This window comes from Gopherus flavomarginatus, chromosome 8 (assembly GCF_025201925.1).
Source record: "Gopherus flavomarginatus isolate rGopFla2 chromosome 8, rGopFla2.mat.asm, whole genome shotgun sequence".
Classification (NCBI taxonomy): Eukaryota; Metazoa; Chordata; order Testudines; family Testudinidae; genus Gopherus; species Gopherus flavomarginatus.
The window spans coordinates 2517813-2544003 of record NC_066624.1 but is presented as its reverse complement, the minus strand read 5'-3'; the positions used below and the strand labels follow the sequence as shown (position 1 = coordinate 2544003).

Here is a 26191-nt window from a genome sequence, read left to right as displayed (position 1 = left end):
TGTAAGGAAACTGGACTGATGTCAGAACATGACCCCACAGGTCACTGTTACACATTTCTGTGCATCTATGAACGTAGCTGGGTTTTTGTAGGACAGACTTTTCCAAAGTCACTGCTAAATTTTGCTAATACAATATCCAAGCCTCTGAGGGAGCAGGGAGAGGTAAATTACATTTCAAACCCAAGTGAGAGTCCACAGACAATACAGAACTCCAGTTTCCCCCACATCATCAAAAGCTAGCATCAAAGCAGAAGTGCTCTCTTGCAGTGAAAGTCTGAAGTGACTACACACCCCTTTTTATATGGGCAAAGAATTCTGCCCAAACATACAGGGTCAGAAAAGCAGCCTGGGAAGAGCCAAGTCCCAATGACAGGACTTCTGTAGGAAACAGACTTACGACTTACCATAGTACAATCCCATCTCCAACAGCTTTGAACAGGTCATCTGTATTTGGATTCATTGGAATAACGTGCCTGCAGTCGGGATCGTTTTCCAAGGCTTTGTTTATCCAGTTTACAAAGGCATATTTTTCTTCCTCTGAAACAAGTGCAGTCGTAAAGCAAATGCAGGCTTTTTACAGCAGAGCAGACATCTGAATAGTGCACTGTAATTAGTGCACTACGTTTTCATTTTATTGATCACAGGGCCCAATTTGTGCCAGAGCTTGCCAGGGCTGAGCCCCGGCACCTCTGGGTTCGGCAGTTCAGAGCCCCGGCACCTCTGGGCGCGGCAATTCAGAGCCTCGGCACCTTTGGTTTGCTGCACCAGTTATGAATGTAAAAAAAAAAACTTGATCCCTGGCACCTAATTGTGTGAGCCCCAGCACACCTATCATAACAAATGAAGCACTGATTGGTCATAAAAGTCAAATTCCGAGCTCTTTATCTTCTGTAGCGGTAGAGGGTTTTCGAAGTTACAGGTCACTCACTGAGCAGGCTATAGTCAAACGCAATACAACTATATCAGCAAACTGAGAATGCTAGCAGGACAAATCTAAATCAGGAATGTGGACATACTCAACCATTCAAACAGAGCTAATGTAGCATCGCTCTTCTTTCAGTTTGACTATTCAGGGGAAAAAAACAAAACATATGAGTTTGTTTTCTGCCAGTTCATTAAACTTGCTAGTTCTAGGGTTTGGTCTGTTTACTCAAGAAAGCATTGGAATGTCAGAGTAATACCTGAATAAGAATGTTGTGTTCCTTCGCTGGAAAGCTCAGACGTTCCACCAATAGCACAGATTCCCTCTTTTCTGTTGATGGCTTTTCTGAAAGTTTTAGCAATATCACTGCTTTTCAGCTCTTGGAAAATCTACAGTTCAAAAAGTTTTCTTTAGACAAACATTCATTTAATAAACTGGAAAACACGTGTTTAAACAAACTTTGTAGTATAATCAGTAAACATAAGACTGGTCTAGCAAAATAATGCTGGATTTAAATTTACTATGGGGAAACAATGTGATTCCATTAGATTTAATCAAATCAAGCAGTACAAACACCTGTTCAAATGAAAGCCTTAAGAAGCCAGTAACTTACATACATTTATTATTTTAGTTCGGTTTCAAGAGGCCACCAGAAGAGCTCAATCTCTGCAGTCTGAAAGCAAGTATACATGCATTCTCGATGTGAGCAAAACAATTCAGAAAGCTGTTGCACAATTTTAACCAGTTTGCATCAGCAGGTGTCTTTAGTTCATACAGATGTGACTTTGTCCACATCCCACAGAAGAGAAAAAACTGAATTTTTTAAAGCACATCTGAGCAAGTGTAAAATAGTACAGCTCTAAGATGGACTGCAGCAGTGACTTTCCTACCATATTAAGCTATTGCGAGGTAACAAACTTTTCAACAGACCAAATCAGTACACGCTCTTGATGTTTGAGGTTAAGAGAGAATCTTCTGCATGGAAAAGCTCATGCTGGGATTTCTTTGCAGATATTAAATGTACTGTCTATTGAGCTAATTATTAGGAAAGAAAAACTAATTACACATCAAGAAATCACCATCATCTCAGAGGTTACCACTGCCTGTAACTATCGTAACTAATCAGCTGTCCACACCTCCATTAGCTCACCATTTTGCTCTCCTCGTGCTAATCCCTGCTGAGCCCCACTCCTGTTTGTATCTCCATGTGAGCTTATAGCAACCTCTGTATCACACTTTGTATCTTCCATGAAATATTTGCCTAAGTGAGGCTCAGCCATCCTCTTGGGGTTTTGACAATCATCCAGTTTTTCTGCACTCTTACTGAAAGCTTCCCAGCTGGCACATCCTCCTGGAAAAGCACCCAAGAGCTTTCAACTCCAGCTGCTGCTCCGCAGAGGAAAGCTCTCCATGCAGGACAACTTTGCCCCTTTCCCTGGTGCATTAAAGATATATGGTGTCTTCTCATATTTCCTTTTCCTCTGTACACAGTTACCAGGTACACACATTTCCCCCTCTGCCCCAGCAGTAATACTGCATCCTCTGCTTCTCTTGTGTAAGAGGCACAGTTTTGGCACTGAGGAGCTGAAGATAAGCCCCGTTTCTTGTAACTATCAGGCCTTGTTCCCAGTGTGGCACAATTCCACACACCAAGCTGGAGCAGTAGCGTTAGTCACATACCGTAGCTAGCCTGCCACATCCTGGCTAATTCAAAGCTGCTACTTCAAGGATGCCTTATTATGGGCAACACAGATTAACTGAGAGGGCAGCAGGCCAGTCTCTTGTCAGGATTTCAGACCCATCCAGTATTTTGGCTTAAATCTAATGGCTACTCCTGTGTGCAGCTCTTGGCAGCCTTGCTAAGCATTTCAGAATTCCAAAGGCAGCATTTGTGGGCACACTGAATGCAAGCCTGGAGAACTGGGGTAATGTCAGAATCTCAGAAGAATGCTAGTTATGGAGCATCTTTCTAAAAGCCCTAAGGCCTGGGACTCTTGGTGAGGGCGGGGAGATGAGAAAAGAAAGAAAGTGCATGTCAGAACATCTCTACTCAACCGTTCTCAATTGGCTTCGACCCTCCTGAAGGGACTGACTTCTGTCTTCAGCAAGGGGCACCTACACCCACCGTTCACTGAAATGCTTTCAATATTGTGTAGGTGTCAGACAGGCTCACATGGTGCTCAGGGCTCTGCCTGGAGACTCAGCGGCCAGGCTCAGGTAGGGCTCTCAGTTACGATCTCAGATTTCAGTGTCTGGTGCTCATGGTCCTTCCTGCTCCCAGTGCTCACTATTTTTTTTAATATGGAGATATCCCTATCTCATAGAGCTGGAAGGGACCTTGAAAGGTCCAGTCCAGTCCTCTGCCTTCACAGCAGGACCAAGAACCGTCCCTGACAGATATTTGCCCCAGATCCCTGAACTCACAACCAGTGAGCTATTCCCTCCGTCTAGAACTTCTCTGTTCCTTACTGGTCTCAGCAATCCCCCTTCTTCTGGTACAACCTGTAGTGTGATCCTTTGGCATGGGCAGGACTAAGCATTTCTCTAGTAGCCCAACATGTTTTTCAATGTTTTCTTTATCTGCAGCTCTGGTTGCAGAACACGACTCTAGGCCTGTTTTAACCGGGCAGCAGAGGGAAGCCCCCAGTAGCAGACTGACTGTAGCTAGCTGTGTCCCCATTCCCTGCTCCTTAAAGCCCTCTGCACCAGAGACATGGCCAGTCAGCACAGCATTAGACACCAAACTGAATCAGCCCCTGCTGCCACCAGGATGGGGTAGCACAAAGGTGGCATTCAGCAACATCGCCCCTCCCCCCATCGCTCCTGCACCAGGGACCGCTTGGCTGGACCAGATGATCCAGGCTCCGTGGGGTTAGGAGTGAGTTTGTGCCACAGTTCTTTTTATTACGAATTTGGAAACGTGCAGCCTCACTATTCAAACGGACCCTTTTAAATCCTCTTTTATAAGAGCTGCACTTCAGATGGCAGGTTTACTACGACAGTTCTGCAAACGGGTTTGAAAAGTAACAAGCTGCTCACTAGATGAATTACTTTCGTTTTAATAAGTTACCTAGGTGCTTTTTATTTTATTTTCCATAACCAATCAAGGAGCTGCTCCAGTATCCTACTGTTGAAGTCATTCAAATGAACAAGGCTAGCCAACCCTTTATTTTAAGACCGCTTTTTGGTAATGAAATCTTGGTCAACCTCAGATAAGTCTTCCTCCTCCTTCATATTTTTCCCCAAGTAATTATACTGAAACTGTAACACTCCTCTTGCTACACCTTTAATAAATAAACTTCATAAGCAGAACTGTTGCTAAATCTGATGGCCTTCCCACAGAGGTTTGTTGCTGGTAGGAGATCTTCATATTATTAACATACGAAATTATTAAACACTTCACTTATGTGGATGAGAATCTTTTAAACTGTGTTCTAGTGCAGGTTAGAATTATGAACCAGTGCGGACTGGCATTTGAAACATGCACCCAACATGCAAGTGCTCACAAACTGCAAATGAACTCCAACTTACTGTTCTGCTCCGAACTCAAGAGTTCAGAGGGTCTGAAAATAACTGAGGAACAAAAAGTTGAAGCTAAGTTAAAAGAAATCAAGAGAAGTTGCACACACAAACAGCTGCCCTTCTCACCCCACACATTCTGTGGCATTGCTGTCACAACATCACCGTCTTGAGTGTGAAGAGGGTACAGTCTTTCAGAGAAAACCTTTGCTAGAAACTCCACACTTTTTCTGATCCCTTTTTAGTCAAAGGCCAGATTCTAGATTTGTATTCCAGATCCTCCTCCTCTGCACTCCTTCTCAGAAGGGAAAAGCAGGCCAATGGTGAAAATTAAATCAACCAGACCAGCCCACCTAGAACTAATCTAAGCGTACCTTATAAACCTGCCTCCCACCCTCATTTGTAACAAACAGAAGATTCTCAAGTGATTTGTAATCACATGCACTCGAGAGGTAAGAAACTTTCCTTCCTTCTGCTCCACTCGTCTGGGGAACCAAGCATTCACTAGCCATGATCCAGGAACAAGGACAGGATTTAAGGCTTGTCTACACTTAAAATTATCCCACTGGCGTAGGTAATCCATCTCCCCGAGGGGCAGTGGCTAGGCTGATGGAAGAATTCTTCTGTCAACTTACTGCATTCTACACGGGGACTTAGGTCGGCTTAACTTCGACGTGCAGAGGTGTGGATTTTCTGCACCCCTGACCAACGTAGTTATGCTGATCTAGCTTTCTAGTGGAGACCAGGTCTTAGCAAGATGGGAAGCGGCACGAGCGCATAGATCCCATCAGATCAATTCTGGTTTGGGTTGGGGACCTAAACAGTGTTTGGAAAGATCAAGTCGATTTCAGGTCAGTATCTTCTGAGGTTTGATAAGTGAAAGAACCTTTCCCTCCACTCAGAAAACACCACCAAGTCACTCTAGAAAGGAACAACCCTTCAGCCTCTCTAAGGCAGACAGTTTTCATACTGGGAAAGTTGGGAGACATTTTCTGCTCCATTCCTTCAAAAGTAACCCTGCTTTTTCCCCTGGGAAGGCCAGTACTTTGGTAGGAGAGGCTGGGCCTATTCAGACAATGTTTCTAGAAGCACTAAGCATTAACTTCAAACAGTTTAAAAAAAAATAATCAAACCCTAATACAAGGTAGACAGTCTGTGATCCTGGTGAACGGAATGAGAAGTAACACCCATTATTACCGGACTTCATGTAAAGCAGTTCAGACTGTGAACTTGTCACAAAACCCTACAGCAAAAACACGGTTAGCTCAATTGCAGGGAAATGCAGAAATATACTTACAAACACAAATTCTTCAAAGCTAATCTTCCCATCCTTGTTCTTGTCACTGTCAATCATAAGATTCTGAATGATCTCTCTCACTTTGTATCCTGGGAGAGGCAGATTAGCTTCCCTGAAGAGTTCATGCAGCTCATAATCACAAATGAATCCATTGCTGTTGAGATCTTTACATAAATGGGGGGAGAAAAAAGGAGAGAATTGTAGAAACAAGTTAATCCTCCTGGAAGTGCACCATTGCTGTCACCAAAATAAATTAACCCCAAATCCCCCAACATGTTTTACTGAAATGTAAAATGGGTCTGCCCATTTGTTTTGTAATTTCTGTAAGGCACAGAGATGCAATGATACTGAACATGAGATAAATATCCTAAGTAGTCTACTCATTTTAGATCCAAATCTACCTACGTCACACAAACTTGCTGTTCATAACTGTAAGCTGGCACAACATCATTTTTTTTTGTGAGACCCCTCATTCCGTGCGTGACAAGGGTCAAACCCAGGACTTGAATGCAGTACCTCCAATGCATGGACTTTAAATTTAGCAGGCAAGCACAGGCAGTGAGGCACTGATCCTGCACGGACTAGCGGGCTTGACGTTACATGCTACATGCTGACTTCAGACTTGACTTGAAGGGGATTGCTCACCATGCACAAGGTTTTGTATTGCATAAGTCTTCGTAGTACCAGCACCCACGTCTTGTATAAGACTCATTTTAAAATATTTTTTGAGTAAGAATACACATCCTAAACACCCCCCTCTAGTTTAAATTACTGGTGTAAGATCCCATGGCTTTCTGAATCTAAAGAGGTTTTTTACAAAATCCAATACAGAACTGATTAATCACTTTGGTAACATTTCCATTTACTGTGAGCTGCCAAAGAGTGTTATGCAATGACATTTGGCTTAATAATCAGCTATCACGTTATAGCACCACTGGATATGTAGTAATAGGATTAAGTAAGCACCTACTTGGGTAAGCAGGAGGAGACTGGGACAAGAGACAAGATTTTCAGTTTATCTATTGCCTTTCATACAAGTGGATCCCCAGTATTTTAGTGTCACACAATGCCATGTAGCAAATGTTTTCCCTGCTGCTGAAATACAGGTATGTGTGGTGTTGCAGGTCAGAACACACACTAACACAGCACACAACAGTTCAGGGACAAGAAACAATTATCCTGCATCGCACAGAAATCTTAAGAGTAGTTTGGATCAGCAGAACATAATTCTGCAATTTAGAATTTACCAAAGGTGCTGGGTCTAGTGCCCCCTACGGGTCTCATCTGAGAGACTGCTCCTCCACCACCAACCCTGAGGGAATGTTGGTTCACTGGCGGAGTGAAGAGTGCCACCTCCTGACTCACCCGCCATTCTTCCTCGTTGTGCACTGGTTCTCTTTGGAACCAGTTTGGAAGAACACAGCGTCAAGTGTACAGTGCCTGCACAGGCTAAGTCGCTGAGGCCAACAGCAGCCCCGCGTCGTTAGCAGACTGTGCCCTATATCAATGCAAGGTATGGGGGAGAGAGGTTAATCTAGTTCCTAGGGGATGGGGCCACCTCTCCAGTGACACCCTGGATGGCACTTAGACCAGGCCTGTATAGAAGCTGAGCTGCTGACCATGTGGAATTAGGAGTTGGAAGGAAGGACTTCCCTCTCCAGGGCTGTCCACCGACCTCCTCAGTAGCAAAAGAATCACTTAAGAGCCACAAGCACTCTCTGAAATAGCAAAGGGCCTTGGTCCCAGAGAAAATGGCCGAGACCGGCTAGCCTCCTAGAGACAGTAGCTGCTCTTGTTTGAGAGGGAAGCAACTGCCCCATCACTCTTTCCCTCCTCCAGTACAGGCATTAGGGCTGTCGCCCTTAATTCTTTTCCCTCCACAGCTCTGCAGTTACAGCCACCAGTCACATCAGCTGTGTACTGCCAAGCCTGCCTCCCCCAGAGAGCTGGTCTGCTGCAGAAAACAGAGACCACAGCTCCTAGCAGCTCTGGCAGCCACAGGTATTTTCAGCTGGATTCATCTGTGGGAGTCACACATGTAAGTTCTTATGCCTTAAGATCAACAAGCACACCACGTCTTCACTCCACGTACGCTCTCCGGAAAGAGAGCGGTGCTTCAGCAAAACGTGCGTTCCAGCCACAACGCAGTCGCTTTCCTACGAGAGCCCAGAATTTGAACAGCCTGCCCCAGAAGCAACATCTGTCACTAGAGCACATTCAGGCCTGGTCTACACTACGCGTTTATACCGATTTTAGCAGCGTTAAACCGATTTAATGCTGCACCCGTCCATACAACAAGGCCCTTTATATCGATATAAAGGGCTCTTTAAACCGGTTTCTGTACTCCTCCCCGATGAGAGGAGTAGTGCTGAAATCGGTATTACCATATCGGATTAGGGTTAGTGTGGCTGCAAACCGACGTATTGGCCTCTGGGCGGTATCCCACAGTGCACCATTGTGACCGCTCTGGAAAGCAATCTGAACTTGGATGCACTGGCAGGTAGACAGGAAAAGCCCCGCAAACTTTTGAATTTCATTTCCTGTTTGCCCAGCGTGGAGCTCTGATCAGCACGGGTGGCGATACAGTCCGAAATCCAAAAAGAGCTCCAGCATGGACCGTATGGGAGATACTGGATCTGATCGCTGTATGGGGAGACAAATCTGTCCTATCTGAGCTCCGTTCCAGAAGACAAAATGCCAAAGCATTTGAAAAAATCTCCAGACAGAGGTCACAGCAGGGACTCAACACAGTGCTGCGTGACAAGTGTAACAGAAATCCAAAGAATCAAATGGACGCTCACGGAAGAAGGGAGGGGGTACCAAGGACTCCAGCTATCCCACAGTCCCAGCAGTCTCCGAAAAGCATTTGCATTCTTGGCTGAGCTCCCAATGCCTGTAGGGTCAAACACATTGTCCGGGGCTGTACAGGGTATAGCTCATCAATTTACGTTCTCCACTCCACCCCGTGAAAGAAAAGGGAAAAAATCGTTTCTTGACATTTTTCAGTGTCACCGTATGTCTACTGCATGCTGCTGGTAGACACGGTGCTGAGGCAATGAACAACAGCATCCTCTCACCTCCCTTCCCCAGTGGCAGACGGTACAGTGCAGTAGGACTGGTAGCCGTCCTCGTCATCACCCCGTGAGTGCTCCTGGCTGGCCTCAGGTGAGGTCGGCTGGGGGCACCTGGGTAAAAATAGGAATGACGCCCGGTCATTCCTGGCAGATGGTACAGAACGGCTGGTAACTGTCCTTATCATAGCAATTGGGGGCTGAGCTCCATCAGCCCCCCCCCCCCCCCACCTGCCCCTTTCATGTCTAAAGAAAAGACTCTGTACTGCCTGGACTATCATAGCAGCGGGATGCTGGGCTCCTCTCTCCCACCGTTTAATGTCCTGCCTGGACTCTCATAGCAGCTGGAGGCTGCCTCCCACTCATTTTATCTCATTAACAAGTCAGTGTTTCTTATTCCTGCATTCTTTATAACTTCATCACTCAAATGGGGGGGGGACACTGCCACGGTAGCCCAGGAAGGTTTGGGGAGGAGGGAAGCAACGGGTGGGGTTGTTGCAGGGGCACCCCCTAGAATGGCATGCAGCTTATCATTTCTGCGGGATCTGACACGGAGCAGCTGTGCTCTCTGGTTCTCTGATAACACTGGTTCTCTAGTACACTTGCCCCATATTCTAGGCAGGACTGACTCTATTTTTAGACAGAACATAAAGGAGGGAATGACCCAGGGGGTCATTCCCATTTTTGTCTTTGCGCCCCCGGCCCACCTCAGCGAAGGTCAGCCAGGAGCACCCATGACAGCAGCAGATGGTACAGAACGACTGATAACCGTCATCTCATCGCCAATTTACAGTGGCACGGCAGACGGTACAGAACGACTGGTAAACCATCTCTGCTACCTTGCAATGACAAATGAATGCTGCTGTGTAGCGCTGCAGTACCGCTCTGTCAGCGGCATCCAGTAGACATACGGTGACAGTGACAAAAGGCAAAACAGGCTCCATGGTTGCCATGCTATGGCGTCTGCCAGGGCAATCCAGGGAAAAAGGGCATGAAATGATTGTCTGCCGTTGTCATCACTCATTCCTTCCTCCGTAAAAGCATTTACCCAGAATCACCCGCGACACTGTTTTTGAACCATCATGCACTGGGATCTCAACCCAGAATTCCAATGGGCGGGGGAGAGTGCAGGAACTATGGGATAGCTATGGGGGGATAGCTACCCACAGTGCAACGCTCCAGAAATCGACGCTAGCCTCGGTACATGGACACACAGCACGGAATTATTGTGCTTTGTGTGGCCGCGTGCATTTGACTTTATACAATCTGTTTTACAAAACCGGTTTATGTAAAATCGGAATAATCCTGTAGTGTAGACGTACTCTCAGATGCAACAAACAGAACCACTCAGAACTGATCCTGCATTAATCTAAGCCCAGCCAAAAAAACAATAATCAAGGTGAGTCTTTATTGACCTAAAGTAAGTTCACAGGAAAATGAAATGCAAATGGTTTAATGGCAGTTGTCCAAGGTACCATAGTACAACCCTGTAGTCACTCCTAAATTCTTCCTTAAAATGTAATACAATCAAAAGTATTCCAAAGTGAATTACTAAGAGATTAAAATCCTATACACAACTGCAGCACTTACAGTAATGCTGACAAAATAAAACGTGATTTGACCAAAGAGTAATTTTAGTGAAAAACACTGCTGTCTGGCCTCCAATTTTAGAACTTTATTCCAAAAATATAAGCTTACAAAGCAAGCTTTATTAAGCACAGCAGTCAGATGTCATCAGCAAGCTATTTCCCCTGGAGATAAATCACAGCGTCTTTCATTAAAATGTCTCATTGCACAAACTAGCTCCTTAATGCAGATCCTTTCACTGCCTAGAAGCCAATGAAAATGTCCAATGCATGAAGGAGGCAATTCACTCCTGTGCAGAGGGGCAGCTCTGGCCTTAAGAGGTACTTCAATTTCATCCCAAATACCTCCGCAAATCAGTCTTGGGTTCATAATAACTCACCAGAACCTTCTGTACTTGTGCCAAACAAGTCAGATGAGCCCAGAGACACTTGTGCAGAGTTTTGCTGAATCTTAAGCTAACATTTGTCCAAGTCATGACTGCCAACCATTGTCTACAAAGGAAATAACTAAGTACACCAAAAGCTGCCCACTTGCAGCTTTAAATACGTACCTTAGCCAAGACAGGAGGGCAGTTGTGATTTTTATTTCTATTCCTCATTTGTTTTCATTTCTGACACCTCAAACTTGTGTATACAAAAAATACTTGCGACCCAGGTTTGCCTACAGCACTCTTATGTTTATCCAGAGGTGTCCCAGGACAGGTGACGAATGGGATTTCACATGATGGGAAGCTGGCTGGAAGATCACGAGGAAGTTTTACTTCCGAAGTCCCCAATCCTAGAGCTCAGGAAAGAGGCCAGCCAACCTTCAGGGCTGGCCAGCTGCTTTGGATCCCCACCCTGAATCACAGAGGCAAAACCCTTTAATGCCATCTGGCGTTATTTGGAGTTCAGGCCTATGTCAGAGATCCAGCAAATCCTCCTCTCCCCTGAAGGTACATACCACTCCAGGGATGTCACCAGCTGCGGGTTCGCAATGTTTTCCCCCTGTATTTCTTGCAGAACCAAACAGAAACCACCATTTCCACAATTAGAGGAGATACCGTAAGCAAGGACTGGCCACAAGAGGGACTAATTATTTTAGCTAGTTTGTTTCTAAAGCCCTGGTTTGCTCATTTGAAATCTGATCCAGCTGATACAAACTGCTTTCCACATCCTTTCAGGTGCTTTCAGATGAAATTAGATTCACCTTTAAAAACAGACGGGAATAGTTTTACCAGAAAGGAAAGCTCTGCCCTCATAAGTGCTTTATTACGGGAGACATTTTCACTAAATGACAGCTCATTCTCTAGCAAATGGCATGTGGGGGGTGGGGGGAAAGGGGAGAGAGAGAGAGACGTGGAAGCTTCCTTTATTTCAGAATGATGGGACAGCCTTATATGAAAAACAAAAGGCCAGCTTGATGCAGACAGAAAATATAGAGCGTCAGTTGTAATGCCTGGTTCACCACCTTTTGGGAAACAATTTATTCTAAAGCTCACCAACTCTATCCTAAAGATCACAGGCATACAATGCTACTTTAAGCTAGTTCCTTAACACAGAGACATTTCAGCTGATTATATTACAATTTAAGCTAATGACTAAAACAAATTCCTCATGATTCTGATAATCATTTACTCTGGGATTTCTTACAGATCAAAAATTTCTCCAAAATAATCAAATATTTGTTTATTGGAAAAAAAAATTATATCACCAAGCATATCCTGAATAGCTGGTCATTTCCAAGAAACCCAATGGCACGTGCTCTTAACCAGGTTCTCAGAACACTTATGGAAAAAATGGATGATGAATTGACCAAGAATTCCACCTTAGCCTGCAAGCAGACAGGCCACTGCTAGATGCGTAGACACTACAATCAGATACCCACAGCTGGCCTGTCTCAGCTAACTCCAGCTCAAGGAGCTCAGGCTCTGGGGCAGTAAAATTGCGGTGTAGGTGTTTAGGCTCAGGCTGGAATCTGAGCTCTGAGACCCCACGAGGAGGAAGGGCCCCCGAGCCCAGGCCCAAATGTTTACACTGCAATTAGCCCCAACAGCCTGAGCACCACGAACGTGATGTGGGTGTTGAACTGCCATCCAGACTCACTCGGGCTCCATCCACGCTCCCACACAGCACTGACGGCAGCGTGTGGTGTACACATAGCTACATGCGGCACCCACACAGCCAGGCTCCTCCGTCCCTCCCCCCCGCTGGTGAAAGGCTCTGCCGTGGGGAATGGCTGCTGTAGCCTGTCACTGCAGAGGGGAAAGGCGCTAACAGGGAGTCAGTGGGGAAAAGGCTCTGCTTTTCCCTGCTGCCTCCCCACACCAGAGCCTTTCCCTGCAGTGGGGAAGGACTGAGGCACCTAAGCCCCTCGGTCACTTGGGAAAATAAGATTTGGGCCCTTTTCAAAGTTTTACCCTTTGTCTCACATCCTCAGCCCTTTTACACACTGACTAGTAACACAACCATGGAGCGAACACATAGACCACCACAACCCCGATAATACGGTGGGCTTGTCCAGGCAGCACCTTGGTCCGCACGAGGGGCGTGTAAACTCTAGTCAGGATCAGCACGCTGTGCAAGCGTGCACGAACTGGCACGTGCGGACCCTACTGGTGCGCACTAACAAGCCCCGTGTCAAACAGTACCCATTAATGCACACCAGGCAATTTGTAGTGCACACCAGCAGGGTCCACGCAGGCCACTTAGTGCACAGCAAATTGGGGCGCTAGAATTTGCACCCCACTCATGTGGGCTAATGCAGCATGTAAACAAGCCCCACGGTCCCTTTTTAGCTTAAGTTAGCGTTCTTTAAATCTTATCCCAGCTCTCTGGAGTTTGGCTGCAATTACAATAATTTACAGTGACACTAGGATCGCCTGCTTGCAAGAATTACTACTCTGATCAAAAACCTGGGGAAAATAACAAAACAAAAACCCTTCTAGTTTAACACTCTGCACTACGGTGTTGCCACTGAGCCTTGTTTTATAAGGATATTAGTGTCCCAGCTACTTTACAATTGGGATTTACAACTTAAATAGTTCTTCTGCTTGCCTCAGCTGCAAGACACCAGGCCGCACAGCACAGGGATTACAACACACAGAGGCTTGCATTTTCAGTCTTAACTCCTTGGCAACAGAGCAGTGGATTTAGGTTTTTAAAGTCCGATGGATACGCTGCCCCAGAATTTAAATAGTTTTAATGCAGTCAGAGTGGAACCCAGGAATGCCCTGACAGCATCAATCTGACTAACTGATAAGCACCCAAGCATTTAGAAAAACTGTTGAGAGTAACCCTGCAGACTGGACCTTAGACACCTTAAAGATCGGTTATAGAAAGCTACTCCGTCTTTACTGGGCAGGGAAAAGCCACAGACCATCAAACTGTGATCGAAAGCAACAAGTCTATGATTTACCTTTTCATGGAAGGGGCCTATTACCTTATCAGCATGGTCACCATTGCTCACAGCGAATCGTAAGCTCCTGTGTGGTAGGTGAAGTTTCACATTTAGTTATAACAGGATTCAAGCAATCCAGCTGTATACAGAATGCCTGTTCTGGAGAAAAGTGAGAGTGGAGATATGGGCTGAGGGAGTTTGAGAAGAGGAACTGAGAAGCAGAATGGAGATGCATATTAGGATGGGCTATACCAAAGGTGGGCAAACTACGGCCTGCGGGCCACATCCGGCCCGTGGGTCCATCCTGCCCGGCTCCTGAGCTGCCGGCCGGGGAGGCTGGCCCCCAGCCCCTCCCCTGCTGTTCCCCCTCCCCCTCAGAGCCACGCCGTCCTGCAGGCAGTGCTCTCGCCTGCAGAGCTGTGCACTCCTGCCGAGCAGAGCAGCAGCGTGTCTGGCTCTGCCCGGCACAGCACCCAGACATGCTGCTCTGCATGCTCTGCTCGGCATGGTAAGTGGGCCGTACCAGGGGGTTGTATAAGGGGCGGGGGCCCTGGGAGGCAGTCAGGGGACAGGGAGCAGAGGGCGGTTGAACGGGGCAGAGGTTCTGGGGTTGGGGAGCGTCAGGAGACGGGAAACAAGGGGGATTGGATAGGCACGGGGTCCCAAGGGGCCTGTCAGGGGGCAGGGATGTGGGTGGGATCGGGGCAGTCCAGGGACTGGGAGCTGGGGGGTTGGATAGGGGGTAGGGTCCCAGGGGGTGGTTAGGGGTGGGAAGTCCCAGAAGGAGGCAGTTAGGGGACAAGGAGAATGCAGGGGCTGGATGGGTTGGAGGTTCTGAGGGTGGCAGTCAGCGGACTGGGAGCAGGGGGGTTGGAGAGGGGGTAAGGTCCCAGGGGGCAGTTAGGGGACCAGGAGCTTGGGGGACTGGATGGGTTGGGAGAGCTGAGGGGAGCAGTCAGAGGGCAGGAAGTGGGAGGGGGCAGAGGCCAGGCTGTTTGGAGAGGCACAGCTTCTCTACCCAGCCCTCCATCCAGTTTTGCAACCCCAATGTGGCCCTCGGGCCAAAAAGTTTGCCCACCCCTGGGCTATACAGTCTAGCAACCTTAATATATATGAGAGAGAGAGCGCGCGCACAGATACACAGCCTTAATTTATATGGTCTGGAGACATAACCTTCTCCCTTCAAATTTCAGCAGGTCCTTGTGGTGACCCAATGAAAGTAACTCCCATAAAAAGACAAAGAGCTCTAGTGCTGACCCACAGGACATTTACTCTTCCAGAGGCTCACTCCACACAGCACCAGAACTAGTGTATCAGAGATTTTCCCAAGATTACAACAGTGCATAGGATTCAAGACTTGTTTACCAAGGTCCTTATTGTGTGCTGGCAAGTTCTAGCAGGCCACTGCAGACCATCTCCACAAAAGGCACTGCATGCTCTCTGCTGCATTTCTGGAAGCCCTCTACTATTTTGCCAGACTGAAGCTAGAAGATTGTCTTGACATCAGCTCATTACTAATGGAGTAAAGTAGTTTTAAAAACAAACAAACAGATGTTATTCACTGGCTGAAGGTCCCAAGTTAGAAAGCCTGTTCCAGAACCAACACTTGGGCACCAGAAGAGCCAGGACTACAAGGAAGCAAATATGAAATCGTTCTAACAGGCAAACTACAGACTGTGATCATTACCCTTTGATGGAAAGGAAACTACAGCTCATCCCAAGTTTCCTATTTCTCCTGGAGGACGTATTCACGCAGCATGCTGGACCCACTAAAGGTCACTGCAATGATCTATGGCATCAGGCTCTGCCCATATGCAGGTGGCGACACAAAACCACAAGCAAAAAAATCAAAGCCACTTCAGCTCTGGCTCAGCTTCCTCCAGACAAAAACTTAAAATAGCTTAAATAACAGGATGCAAGAGGGGAAAGTAACCCACACATTTCCTTTTAAGGGTATGTGCTCTTGGCATGACAAACTCCTTCAGGATCACAAATCCTCTTTTTATTTGCTTTAAGTTAACTTTCTGGAGCTTTTTTTTATTGCCTTGCCAACACTTTTTGCTTGCTCTGGAGTAAACGGCAAATGTTAAATCCTTGGTGTTTCCAAGCAGGAGGGCCATTGCCAGTACAGAAGTACACGAAATCAGGAGAAAAGAAGTCGAACAGATTTTGTTCTATACCTGCCTCCTTCGGGAGGGTAGGGAGGGGAGAAATGCTGCTCTGCAGCCAAGTACAGACCAATAAAGAACCAGACATTACGATGAGACTGCCCTTACTTGAGATTTGGAGCAAGCCCCAAGCGCTATGCACCACTCAAAAGCTGGATGCAGCCAGTCAGGGCACAGCCTTTCAGCAGCCCAAATCGAGTTATTTCCATAAGCTATTGCATTACAAGCACATCACTAAGGGGCCATTTTAAAGGTTGCACTTTCAGCTGCTGGTCCCTTCAAAGCTGCCATTCGTTTCCATCCTCCCACCCCACCCCCAATGACAGCCCCTGTTTTTGTAGGGTTGCTTGTCCACAGGGCAGCGACCTCCATTTTGTTTTCACAATCCAAAGAAACCCCAGCTCTTCTCTGCCTGCTGTGCAGCTTCTGGAAGGGATCTCCTCTCCCCTCTGTTGTGCAGCAGAGTCTGAAGTGGAGTGCACCCACCACGCTGGCTTTGCAGACGGCATGCATGCAGCCCTCAGATGCTGACAGGTCTGAAGAGAAAGGAGATGGCAGGAACACAGTGAAGCTGGCCAAGGTGTGAGTCCTTTTAATTCTGGGTGAAGCCAGTTAACTAGAGCAACCAGATTACTACCACCTGCCCAGTTCTTAGAGAACCTGTCACAGGTGATCTCCTTCCTGGATTTCTTTATGGCAAGGAGAGATCTCAGACACACTCCAGCAGAACTGAAGCTAAGGGATTGGCTACACTTAAAACGCGACAGCAGCACAGCTGCTCCACTATAGTGCCTCAGTGTAGACACTACCTCTCCTGACAGGAGGGATTTGCCCACTGGCATAGGTCATCCACCTCTGCTAGGTCGATGGAAGAATTCTTCCCTCCACCTGATGCTGTCTACACAGGGACTTAGGTCAGCTTCACTAGGCTGCTAAGAGTATGGATTTTTCACACCCCAGAGCCATGCAATTATGCTGACCTAATTTTCGAGAGTAGACCAGGCTTAAGACAAACAGTGACTGAGAACAGGGTGACCACCAGTGCTCCTTCTGCCTTGGAAAGGTGCACTGACAGCTGCTGTCTTGGTAAGTTAAGATAGCCACACATGAAAACATGCACGTGTTCACGGTCTAGCACATAAGAAGCTGCTGCGAGTTACCAACGCAGTGAGACAGAGAGGTTGGGAAAGTGAAGAGTGCCAGATGTTGTGTTTGTTCAATACTGCACCCAGGAGCTCTTAAGAACAAGAGCTACCAAAAACCCACCTCAGCCCAGGTGAGCCCATCCCCGGCTAGTCTCCCCAGCACTATAAATGGAAGTCCACTGAAATGGAACAGCGATTTGCTAGATGCTGTAATCAAAGTGGTTCTGACACAGACTGTAGTTTCACTTCATTGGTAGGATGCTAATAAAGTCAAGTATCAAAACCCCGGTGTGACTTACTTATCAATCATTCCATGGAATCCCTGCCCGGCCTGCACGTGCATGTACACACACACACGCCGGTGTGACTTACTTATCAATCATTCCATGGAATCCCTGCCCGGCCTGCACGTGCATGTACACACACACGCACACACGCTCTCACTTTCTAAAAACCCCAGGAGCTCAATTGTCCAAGGATCCTAGCTGGACTCTCCACAGTGAGAAGAGGATTTCTTTGGAAACAGAGTTACATACTTTCACACTTGTTAAAAAACTGAAGAAAGATTCCTAGAAAACAAGTCATAAATCCTGAGGCAAAAAACCCCCATGACAGTCAAAACATTTCAGATAGCTTCAGGCTTTTCCATTGTTAAACAAGACTGCCCAGTTGTTATGCAGACAATTGGTTAGAAGAGAGATAAGAAGGAATCAAAGGAATGTACTGAGGGACAACAAGGAGTCCGGTGGCACCCTAAAGACGAACAGATTTATTTGGGCATAAGCTTTCATGAGTTAAAAAAAAAAAACACTTCTTCAGATGCATGGAGTGAGGTTTTTTTTTTTACCCATGACAGCTTATGCCCAAATAAACCCGTTAGTCTTTAAGGTGCCACCGAACAGCTTGTTGTTTTTGTAGATACAGACTAACACGGCTACCCTGATACTGAAGGACAAGCACCTAAGTCACCCTTGCTGCAACTGCCTGAAGATAGCAATGATGTTTCAAAAGGTTTATACGTCACTTTTTAACTAAAGAGATACTATCTCCAGAATTATCAGTAACCTGGAATCTCCCAGAGTAAAATCATTTTTTACTTGGCTCCCTCAGTCTTTGGCTGCCTCTGTAAACTAGGAAAGGAATTGAATTCCAATTACCTCTTACACACTGGTCACACAAGAGAGCTCAGGTTTTACTGCGTGGGGAGTCAATGTAGCAATCCTCCCTTCTAATGGGGACTCTTGTTAGTTAGGAGATGATCTGAGATCACACAATGCATGGGCCTTTAGCCACCACCCTCCTCCTGGTGCAATCATATGGCAGAGATTTATACCCAAAGTGGTTAGGACATGTGCTCTTGGAAATTCAGCTCAGCAACAATTAGTTAGTCTTTTCATCCTACCTTCCTGGAGCATATCTGGGGGTAGGGCTAAAAGAACCAGATGGGGAAATGCACAAAGGCACAGTCCAAAATAGCCATTTTAATTTCTGCAGACCAGAACTGAAAAGTTTCGGAAGGCATCAAAGAGCAGCGAGCTCACGACAAAAGCCATGATGTACGTAATGCTCCTTGTTGCCTGGCTCTCTGTCTTTACTGTATGTCTGAATTTTGAGTTTCCTCAAGCCACAGCCTCCTGGAAGGTCAAAGTAAACCTGATTCACGGCACACAGCATGTGACGAATTACAACAGAAGAGATCTCGGCATGACGTACCTGAAAGACTTGGGTTTTGTTCTCTTCAATTTCCCTGCCCCCACAGCTCGTTTTCATAGAAATAATCAGTGAATGGGGTGGGGTCAAAATCACTATTTTTTTAAGGGCCAAAAAAATATTTATTTACAATTAAAATACGTGTTACTTGCTAAAACATTTAAAATTAAATTTGAAATGATGACAACCTATGTTAAGGCCTAAACTAAACTATAATTATTAAAATCATTTCAAAGAAATAAACATATGAAGCAGTACACATGGCTGCCAAAGTCAATGCCCTGAACTGCTGGACTCAAATCGAAAATGGGTGAAGAGCTCAGCCAGTTTTTGACAGCTGCAGTCACTTCTGCAGGTTCAGAGAGAGAGAATTTTCTTCACTTCAGTTTATTGAACTAGCTCAATTCAGTGACTACTTCATTTAACGCAGAGGAATCAATTGGGTGTTGAAAAAGCAGGAAAACTTGTTTTATTCAGAGACTGGAAGAGGGAAAATGAGGTGTGAGCAGATGAGACTGATAAATCCCAAAAAACACAAAGGACAACCAAAAACCATCAGTTCAATTAAATTAATTGTTTAAGTAAATAAGGTTTAAATTCAAATGCATTTTTTGAAAACCTTATTTGTTTCTTACAGATCCTGCACATTTAAGGTAGTTGTGTTTTAATAAAATTTTGTTTTTGTGCATTTTTAATTGAATTCCAATTTCCATCCAAGTGCCATCTGACATAGGTCATGAATAAAAAAATTTGATCTTGTAAAAGAAATGCATTGTTCACCATTTTCTAACACAAAAATGTAAAAGTTAACCATCTGAATAATATGTTAAGTTCTATAATTAGCTAGCTAAATGTGTATAGATATAGTGTATCCTTCCAGTTAGCAAAAAAGAGTTCCAAATTCAGTGTAAAAATTCTGTGTAGTTGCAAACCAATGTGTTGATTCTCAGGTGGTAACCATTAAACCTTCTCTCTAGGAAAATAGCTAAGTAGTACAAATGCAGAAGAATTTTAAAATCAGTTATTTAAATCACTTTGCTTTAAATGAATGCTCCATCAGTAAATAAAATGCCTTAGACCAAAGTCTCACCATGTTCATACAGTACAGATTTCATACTGACTGATATTAAACATGAGCTAAACAGAGAAAGCTTATAGGAACACCACTGGAAGTGAAACACTAGGCCGGTCTTCACAGAAGGAGAGGAATTTGATCCCTGCTTACTTTGAAATAAGTCTGAAGCATGTGTAAAACTGGGAGTTCCTCATTGACTGAATGCTGCTTACTTCCCAAGGAAACTCAATTAAAAAGGTAAATTTAATAGATGGACTCAGACCTGCTCACCTTTGCAATTCATTGACACTTAGCACTAGATCTCTGTAGACTAATCTGGCCCCTAAAGAAGGTGCATTAGCAGGCCGACATCCATCCAACAGAGGGCAGCTGTATACACACACCAGAGCCACAACATGATAGTACCAATGAACGTCTTCCCATCGCCACAAGCTTGGGGTTCCCCACTCAGCTGATTCACGCTCTAAGAGCTGTGACCGGACCCTGTGGCTTTCCTGCCAGCTCTAATCCCAAAGGTCATGGGAACCTGCTTTCTAAAATGTCACGTCTCACTCAATGCCTCACTTGTCCCCTTAGGACATGGCCTTCTCCAGCTTTTAGGAAGGGTGGAGTGAGCGTGAGCCAGGGAGAAAGAGCAAAGATGCCGGAATGGAAGCATGCTCCCAGAAACACTTCCCTTCAGCAGACACAGCTTTGCAGGGTCACTTATCCTGGAACAGGCAGGTCGTGCTGGACCCTGCTCAGACGGCAAAGCCGACAGACAGGTGTTGAAGGATCCCAGATGGAACTACCCCCGGTGGGTACAAGGGAGACCTCTTGCCAGTTTTGTTATGCTCTCATGTTTTAGCCAGTCCAGAAGGTTCAGTGCTGTGCTCAAAGGTTTTTCTCGGAAGTTGGCTACAGCATGCGGCAGGCCTACAAATGCTAAGACATCACCCAGGCCAAGTGCCTAAAATGATGTTTGTTTGTTTTGAGAATCCACCTCCACCAGGGTCAGGAGATAACTACGAATCTGGCCAAAAAGGGATCAGAGGCAGCCCTGCACCTGCTGGCTAAGACAAGACTGTCCAGGGAATAGGCATTGCATGTATTTCACCGGCTTGCCCATGACACCATGGGGGACGGGGTTAAAGGGTTCCCATGAGAAGGTACAAGCGCAAGGCACTAAAATGGCACCAATAGCCCACCTACCGCTTCCCTGGTGTTGCTGCTGACAGAGAGAGAACGAACCCATCAGGCTCTGTTGGTGGCTCTGAGTGTGCAGACGTGAGCAAGGTGATAGGATCTCACCTCTCTGAGCTGCTTCTTACACCAAAAGCAGGAAAAGCTACTTACCAACTTTGGCAAAGGCCTCTCTCAGTTCTTCCAGCTCATCTTTGGAGATCTGCGTGGTACTGGCCATCTCACGAACTTAGTAAGTACCTGCATGGAAAGAGGAGAGTTCATGAAACAAAAAAGTTCTGTTCACGTGCATTTGCTTCTGCAGTTATGCTACAAAAGACTCTGCATGCAGATAAAGGCGAGGACAATTCTTCTGAACACTTATCATCCCAGGAGGTCTTGTAGTTGAATTTCTCTAGGCAGCAAAATAAACAGCTGTTGAGTATAGATGGAAAGGAATGCCCAGCCCTGCCAGCCTTGTTAATATTTATCCATCTGTGTCTTCATTTTATGAGCAGCCCACACTGCAACTGCTCTTCGTGTTCCATGGAAGCATCTGTCACAACTGTGTGCAGTAGTCAGAGCTGCTTGAAAAACGAAAAGCTAGTTGCATGAAAAATCTCAAATCACTCAAAACTAGAACAACCTACGTTCTTCCCCTGTCTCCAATGCAGTTTCAGAATATTATTTTCTTCCACATTTACCTAAACAATTACATTGCTATCAAAATTTTTCATTTACCAAAACCTAGTTTTTGGCAAAACAAAAGATTCAAAAATATTTGGAAAGAAGTTCCCAGAAAAGGCCCCAAATTCTTTCACAAAAACCCAAACTGGCACAAACAAATACTGCTTCCAAAAACAGGCCATTTTTAATTTGTAAAACCGGTTTGAAAAGCATCAGTTGTCTTTAGCTATCAGCATCCTGAGAAGGAACGGATGAGCCAGGGGCTTATTTCCGACGACTCAGGTCTCCAAGCAGCATGGTTCTGCAAGGCATGGGACAGGGGCAAGCACACAGAGGGACGAGGGGCTCTATGCCATGCTTAACATAAGAGCGTATGGAAACTAAGTGTTATTTTGTTCAGACTAATAACAGTTCCTCTGCCCTGGGTGCACTTCAGATGCACAGAGTTGAGCAGTGCCTCTCCGTGGGCTGCAGCTGACCCCCGCACGGAGGCATTTTTGGAGGAACCCACAAGAATGGGGCAAGCAATGGGAGTCCTGGGCACAGCACACATAGGCTATGCCCACACTGCAACTAAATACCTGCGGCCAGCCCAGCTTGGGCTATGGGGCAATGAAAGAGACCCATGAGCCAGGCCAGCCATGGGTGTTAACTTGCACTGCAGATATACCCCCTTTGCTCCGGCTCATCCCCTCCTTGGAGGGAAGAGGCAGGGCCCACGCACCACCACTCTTTGTGGCAAGCCAAATTCTCTTACCCCGCAGGCCACTACACCTACCCTCAGTAGGGCTGGCGTCTGATCTGCAGAAGGGAGAACTCTGCCTTCACGCTGGTGTGGGGGCCTCTGCCATCACCAACAGCGGAGTCAGGAGGGGGTGGCAGCAGGGAGGGCACCCAACGCACCAGGGTCCTCTCTGCTGGGCGGCGTTGGCAGGAGGTATCAGCACACACACAGTGCTGAGGTACTGGGGTAGGGCCATGTGTCAGACCTGCTGGCAGGCTGTGCGGCTCCTTTACACTGGTTAAATATTTACAAGGTTTAGACAGATCTAATTTTATGAGAGCCAAGGTTCTGTGGTTTGTCACTGCCTCAGGGGCTGGCGGCCTAGGCACAACTTGACAGTACCTCTGCCTGCCTTAATCCTGCCCCAGCCGGACACACTAGTCTGTAACACAGGCCCCATGTTCACATGGACTTGGGGACATGACAATGGGATCAACTGGAGAGATCAAATCAGAACCATTTCTTCCCCACGTAGTGGAACAGCCCCCGTGAGCCGGGAGGTGGGGGAGGGGAAGGGAGCTCATCAATCTACATTTTGTGGGCTGGCACGAGGAATGTTGTGCTCTGCTTTGGCGCCATTTGACCCGACAAGCTATAAGCATTCTGATCTGCAAGCCGCATTTATTGCCCAGAGTTGCTCCAAACCGTGGCTCGTTGGGATTCTAAAGTTTGGAATGTGTGTTTGCCTGGGGTTGTAGATATGAAGTTTTATCTTGTTGAACTATTTATTGTCTCCAAACCACACAGTGTAACAAAGCAAGAAAGGCTGGGCAGAGGCAGACTGATGGGAAAGCAAAGCAGATGGGAGCTCATCCCCATTGCCTTATTGCAACGTGCTTTGCAGGGGAGCGACTTGTTAATTCACTGGCTTTCAGCAGATGGAAGTTGAAGATGGTATTTTATTTACACTCATTTATAAAAAACCCAAATAATATTGCAGTCACAGACCCGCTGACAGTCCCTTAACTATGGCAGCACTAGACCCTTGTCCTGATGGCACTTCCAGCAACAGCAGCACTCAGTGAGGTCGGGAATTGGACTATAGGAAATAGGGGGAAAGTACAGCACACTGACGGGGCAAATGCCATGGCAAGAGTCATCCAAACTTCAGCCAGCTCTAATATCAGAGCCAAACAGGCAGCAAAGGCTGGTGGGGTGTTAATATCCAGTTCAAGGCACGTAAACTGTGTGAAACCCATTCATCCGCGGCTCTCTGGCTGCCCAGTCTGTACACGTCAGACTGAGATTTCATTTGGTTATTGAACTTTTACTTGAGCTTGCCCACAGACTGGGATTGTTTCAGGGTAAACCCAAGGTGTTTACCTGCTGGTGTTTACCAGAGGTTTGCCTCCAGTTGATTTGAAGCATAAATTTAATAGATTCCTGGATGTGCTGACTACACACGTAGCTGAAATTCTATAAACACCACAACAAGGTTATTCAGCTGGTGAGCACAGCCAGGGAAGCCGTATGTTTGACCTGCCACACTGCTCATTAAAGAACAGGACCCTCAGCAGAAAGTGAATCTTCAGCATGAGGGAGCACACACAGAGTTCTCCCAGAAGTGAGAATGCCAGAAACTCTAATATGGTGCAGATTTATTGCTTGAAAAAGCTTCAGGTTTTATTCTGCACATACAGAAGTTTTCTTGTAACTTACTGCAGGTTTAGGAGACTTCCTACATTGAATTACCAACCTTCACTTTTCCTTCTCGTTCCCCAAATCCTTTTATTGGTACAGCTCTACTACTTTAAGGTTCTGCTAAGGTTTTCCTTAAAAAGCCCTTGGGAGAGTTTGTAATGTAACCACATTAGTATTCCAAAATAATGTCAACAATTAAATCTGAATGAAAATGTCCTAGCTACTGTTACAGTGATCTTAGGGGTTGCATATAAGTGATAGTTACTCAGCTGAGTCAGTTTACTTTGTGCATATGCAATACTGAACATATGCAGTGCCATTGATGCTTTAGGAGAAACAGTCATTTCTGTGGGTCTTATGACAACAGGGGAGGAAGAAAACTACATGAAAATTGAGAAACAAACAGGTTGTTCTTCATACATGTGCTGACAAGTGGGAATGTTGAAGGAGTCGTGGGAGTGTTTAGGTACTTGGGAGGGGAATGGGAGGGAAATCTGAACCAAAGAATTAAGCAGCAAATACTTGGTCTTGTTACAATAGTGTTGAATAAAACCTCTGCTGAAATCTTGATTGTTTGTACAGCTTTAATGCTCAGGATGGCACCTATAAAAAACTGACTACATCTGAAGCAATTAGTTGTCCATCAACAAAGACAGCTTTTGAAAGTTAAGCATTACGTGCTACACCCACCTCTGAGCTTCCTTGTCAAGTTAAAATCTCTATCTTGATTGCAAGCTGACAACATCCCTGCAAATTCCAGTCAGATTGCACCAAGCTTTTTTAGAAGCTTTTTAGATGTCATTTGACTGGACATGTATTTGAAGCTATTTTTACCTACTCTACCAAACCATAGCCCCACGAATTCTGCAGGAACCCTCCCTTTGGATGGGTGTGGCTTTGCAAGGCTCTCATCTGGGTGTAATTCAGCCCACATTTAGTAAGCCAGAAGTCACCAGTATATTTGCTTTGAAGGCAGAGGGATGAGGAAGACTGCTGTACTCTCTTTGCATTAGGTCAGCAGAACGTCCACTGCTCTCGGGGCTCACGCATTCTCAGCAACACTATCTAAACAGAATACGAGTTGCCCGTGATACTGGTGCTGTGGAATTACAGAATACAGTGGGCTCCCTTCCAAGCAGGCACCAGCTAGACAGAGTCCCCTGGACCTTGCACCCTCACCGGCGGTTCTGGTGCATTCTGCCTCAGGGGTTGTGAGAGAAGAGGTGTTCCGCAGGCACCAGACAAACCCCAGCACAAAGAAGGGGTATGCTATTTTTCCTGACACTTCAGACGTAGCCAGATAAAGGCAAGACATCGAAAAAGCAAACCACCGGTTGGTAAGTTTTACAGCGTGCCTGGGACTAACCACTACACTTGAAATGCCAGCTCCTTGGAACGCCTAGTGAGGGAGCATGGAAAGCACACTGGACGAGGACATAGTTTGGGCTTGGCCATGCATCTGCTTGAACGATCAAACGTTCAGTGTTTGAAGCTGTGTCTACACTGCCCAAAGGGTGCGTTTGACAGTGGGGTATACTAATGCTTGACAGCACCTCGTCTGCACGAGGATTTTAGAGAGAATTGGCATTTTGACCATGAGATAGCCAGGAGAGGTCATCTGTGGGCAAAGGTACAGTGCTGACCTCACAGTAGGAGGTGAAAGAGCCCCATTAAGGCTGTGCAGCAGGACTGTTATGCACATTAGTTACCCTGCTTTATACCCACTCCCCACCCTCCAGCCGAGGCAGTGAAGACTTAGGGCTGGTCTACACTATGGGGGAAAATCGATCTTAGATACGCAACTTCAGTTACGTGAATAACGTAACTGAAGTCGAAGTATCTAAGATCGAATTACTCACCGTCCTCACAGCACGGGATCGATGTCCGCGGCTCCCCGTCGATTCCGCAACTCCGTTCGGGTTGGTGGAGTTACGGAATCGATATACGCGCGTTTGGGGATCGATATATCATGTCTAGATGAGACGTGATATATCGATCCCCGAGCAATCGATTGCTACCCGCTGATACGGCGGGTAGTGAAGACGA

The 26191-nt window shown here is 46.2% G+C and overlaps 1 protein-coding gene across 2 annotated transcripts in view; it reads right to left on the bottom strand.

The window, feature by feature from the left end:
• PLS3 (plastin 3) overlaps positions 1–26191 on the bottom strand; it is a 53668-nt gene that overhangs the window by 13114 nt on the left and 14363 nt on the right. For both annotated transcript variants that reach the window (XM_050964936.1, XM_050964937.1), the window contains 4 exons: positions 21208–21294; positions 5739–5902; positions 1182–1311; positions 405–537 (listed from right to left, as the gene is read on the bottom strand). In XM_050964936.1, the coding sequence (XP_050820893.1) occupies positions 405–537; positions 1182–1311; positions 5739–5902; positions 21208–21274 (494 nt within the window). In that variant the 5' untranslated portion in view covers positions 21275–21294. The remainder of the gene's footprint in view (positions 1–404; positions 538–1181; positions 1312–5738; positions 5903–21207; positions 21295–26191) is intronic.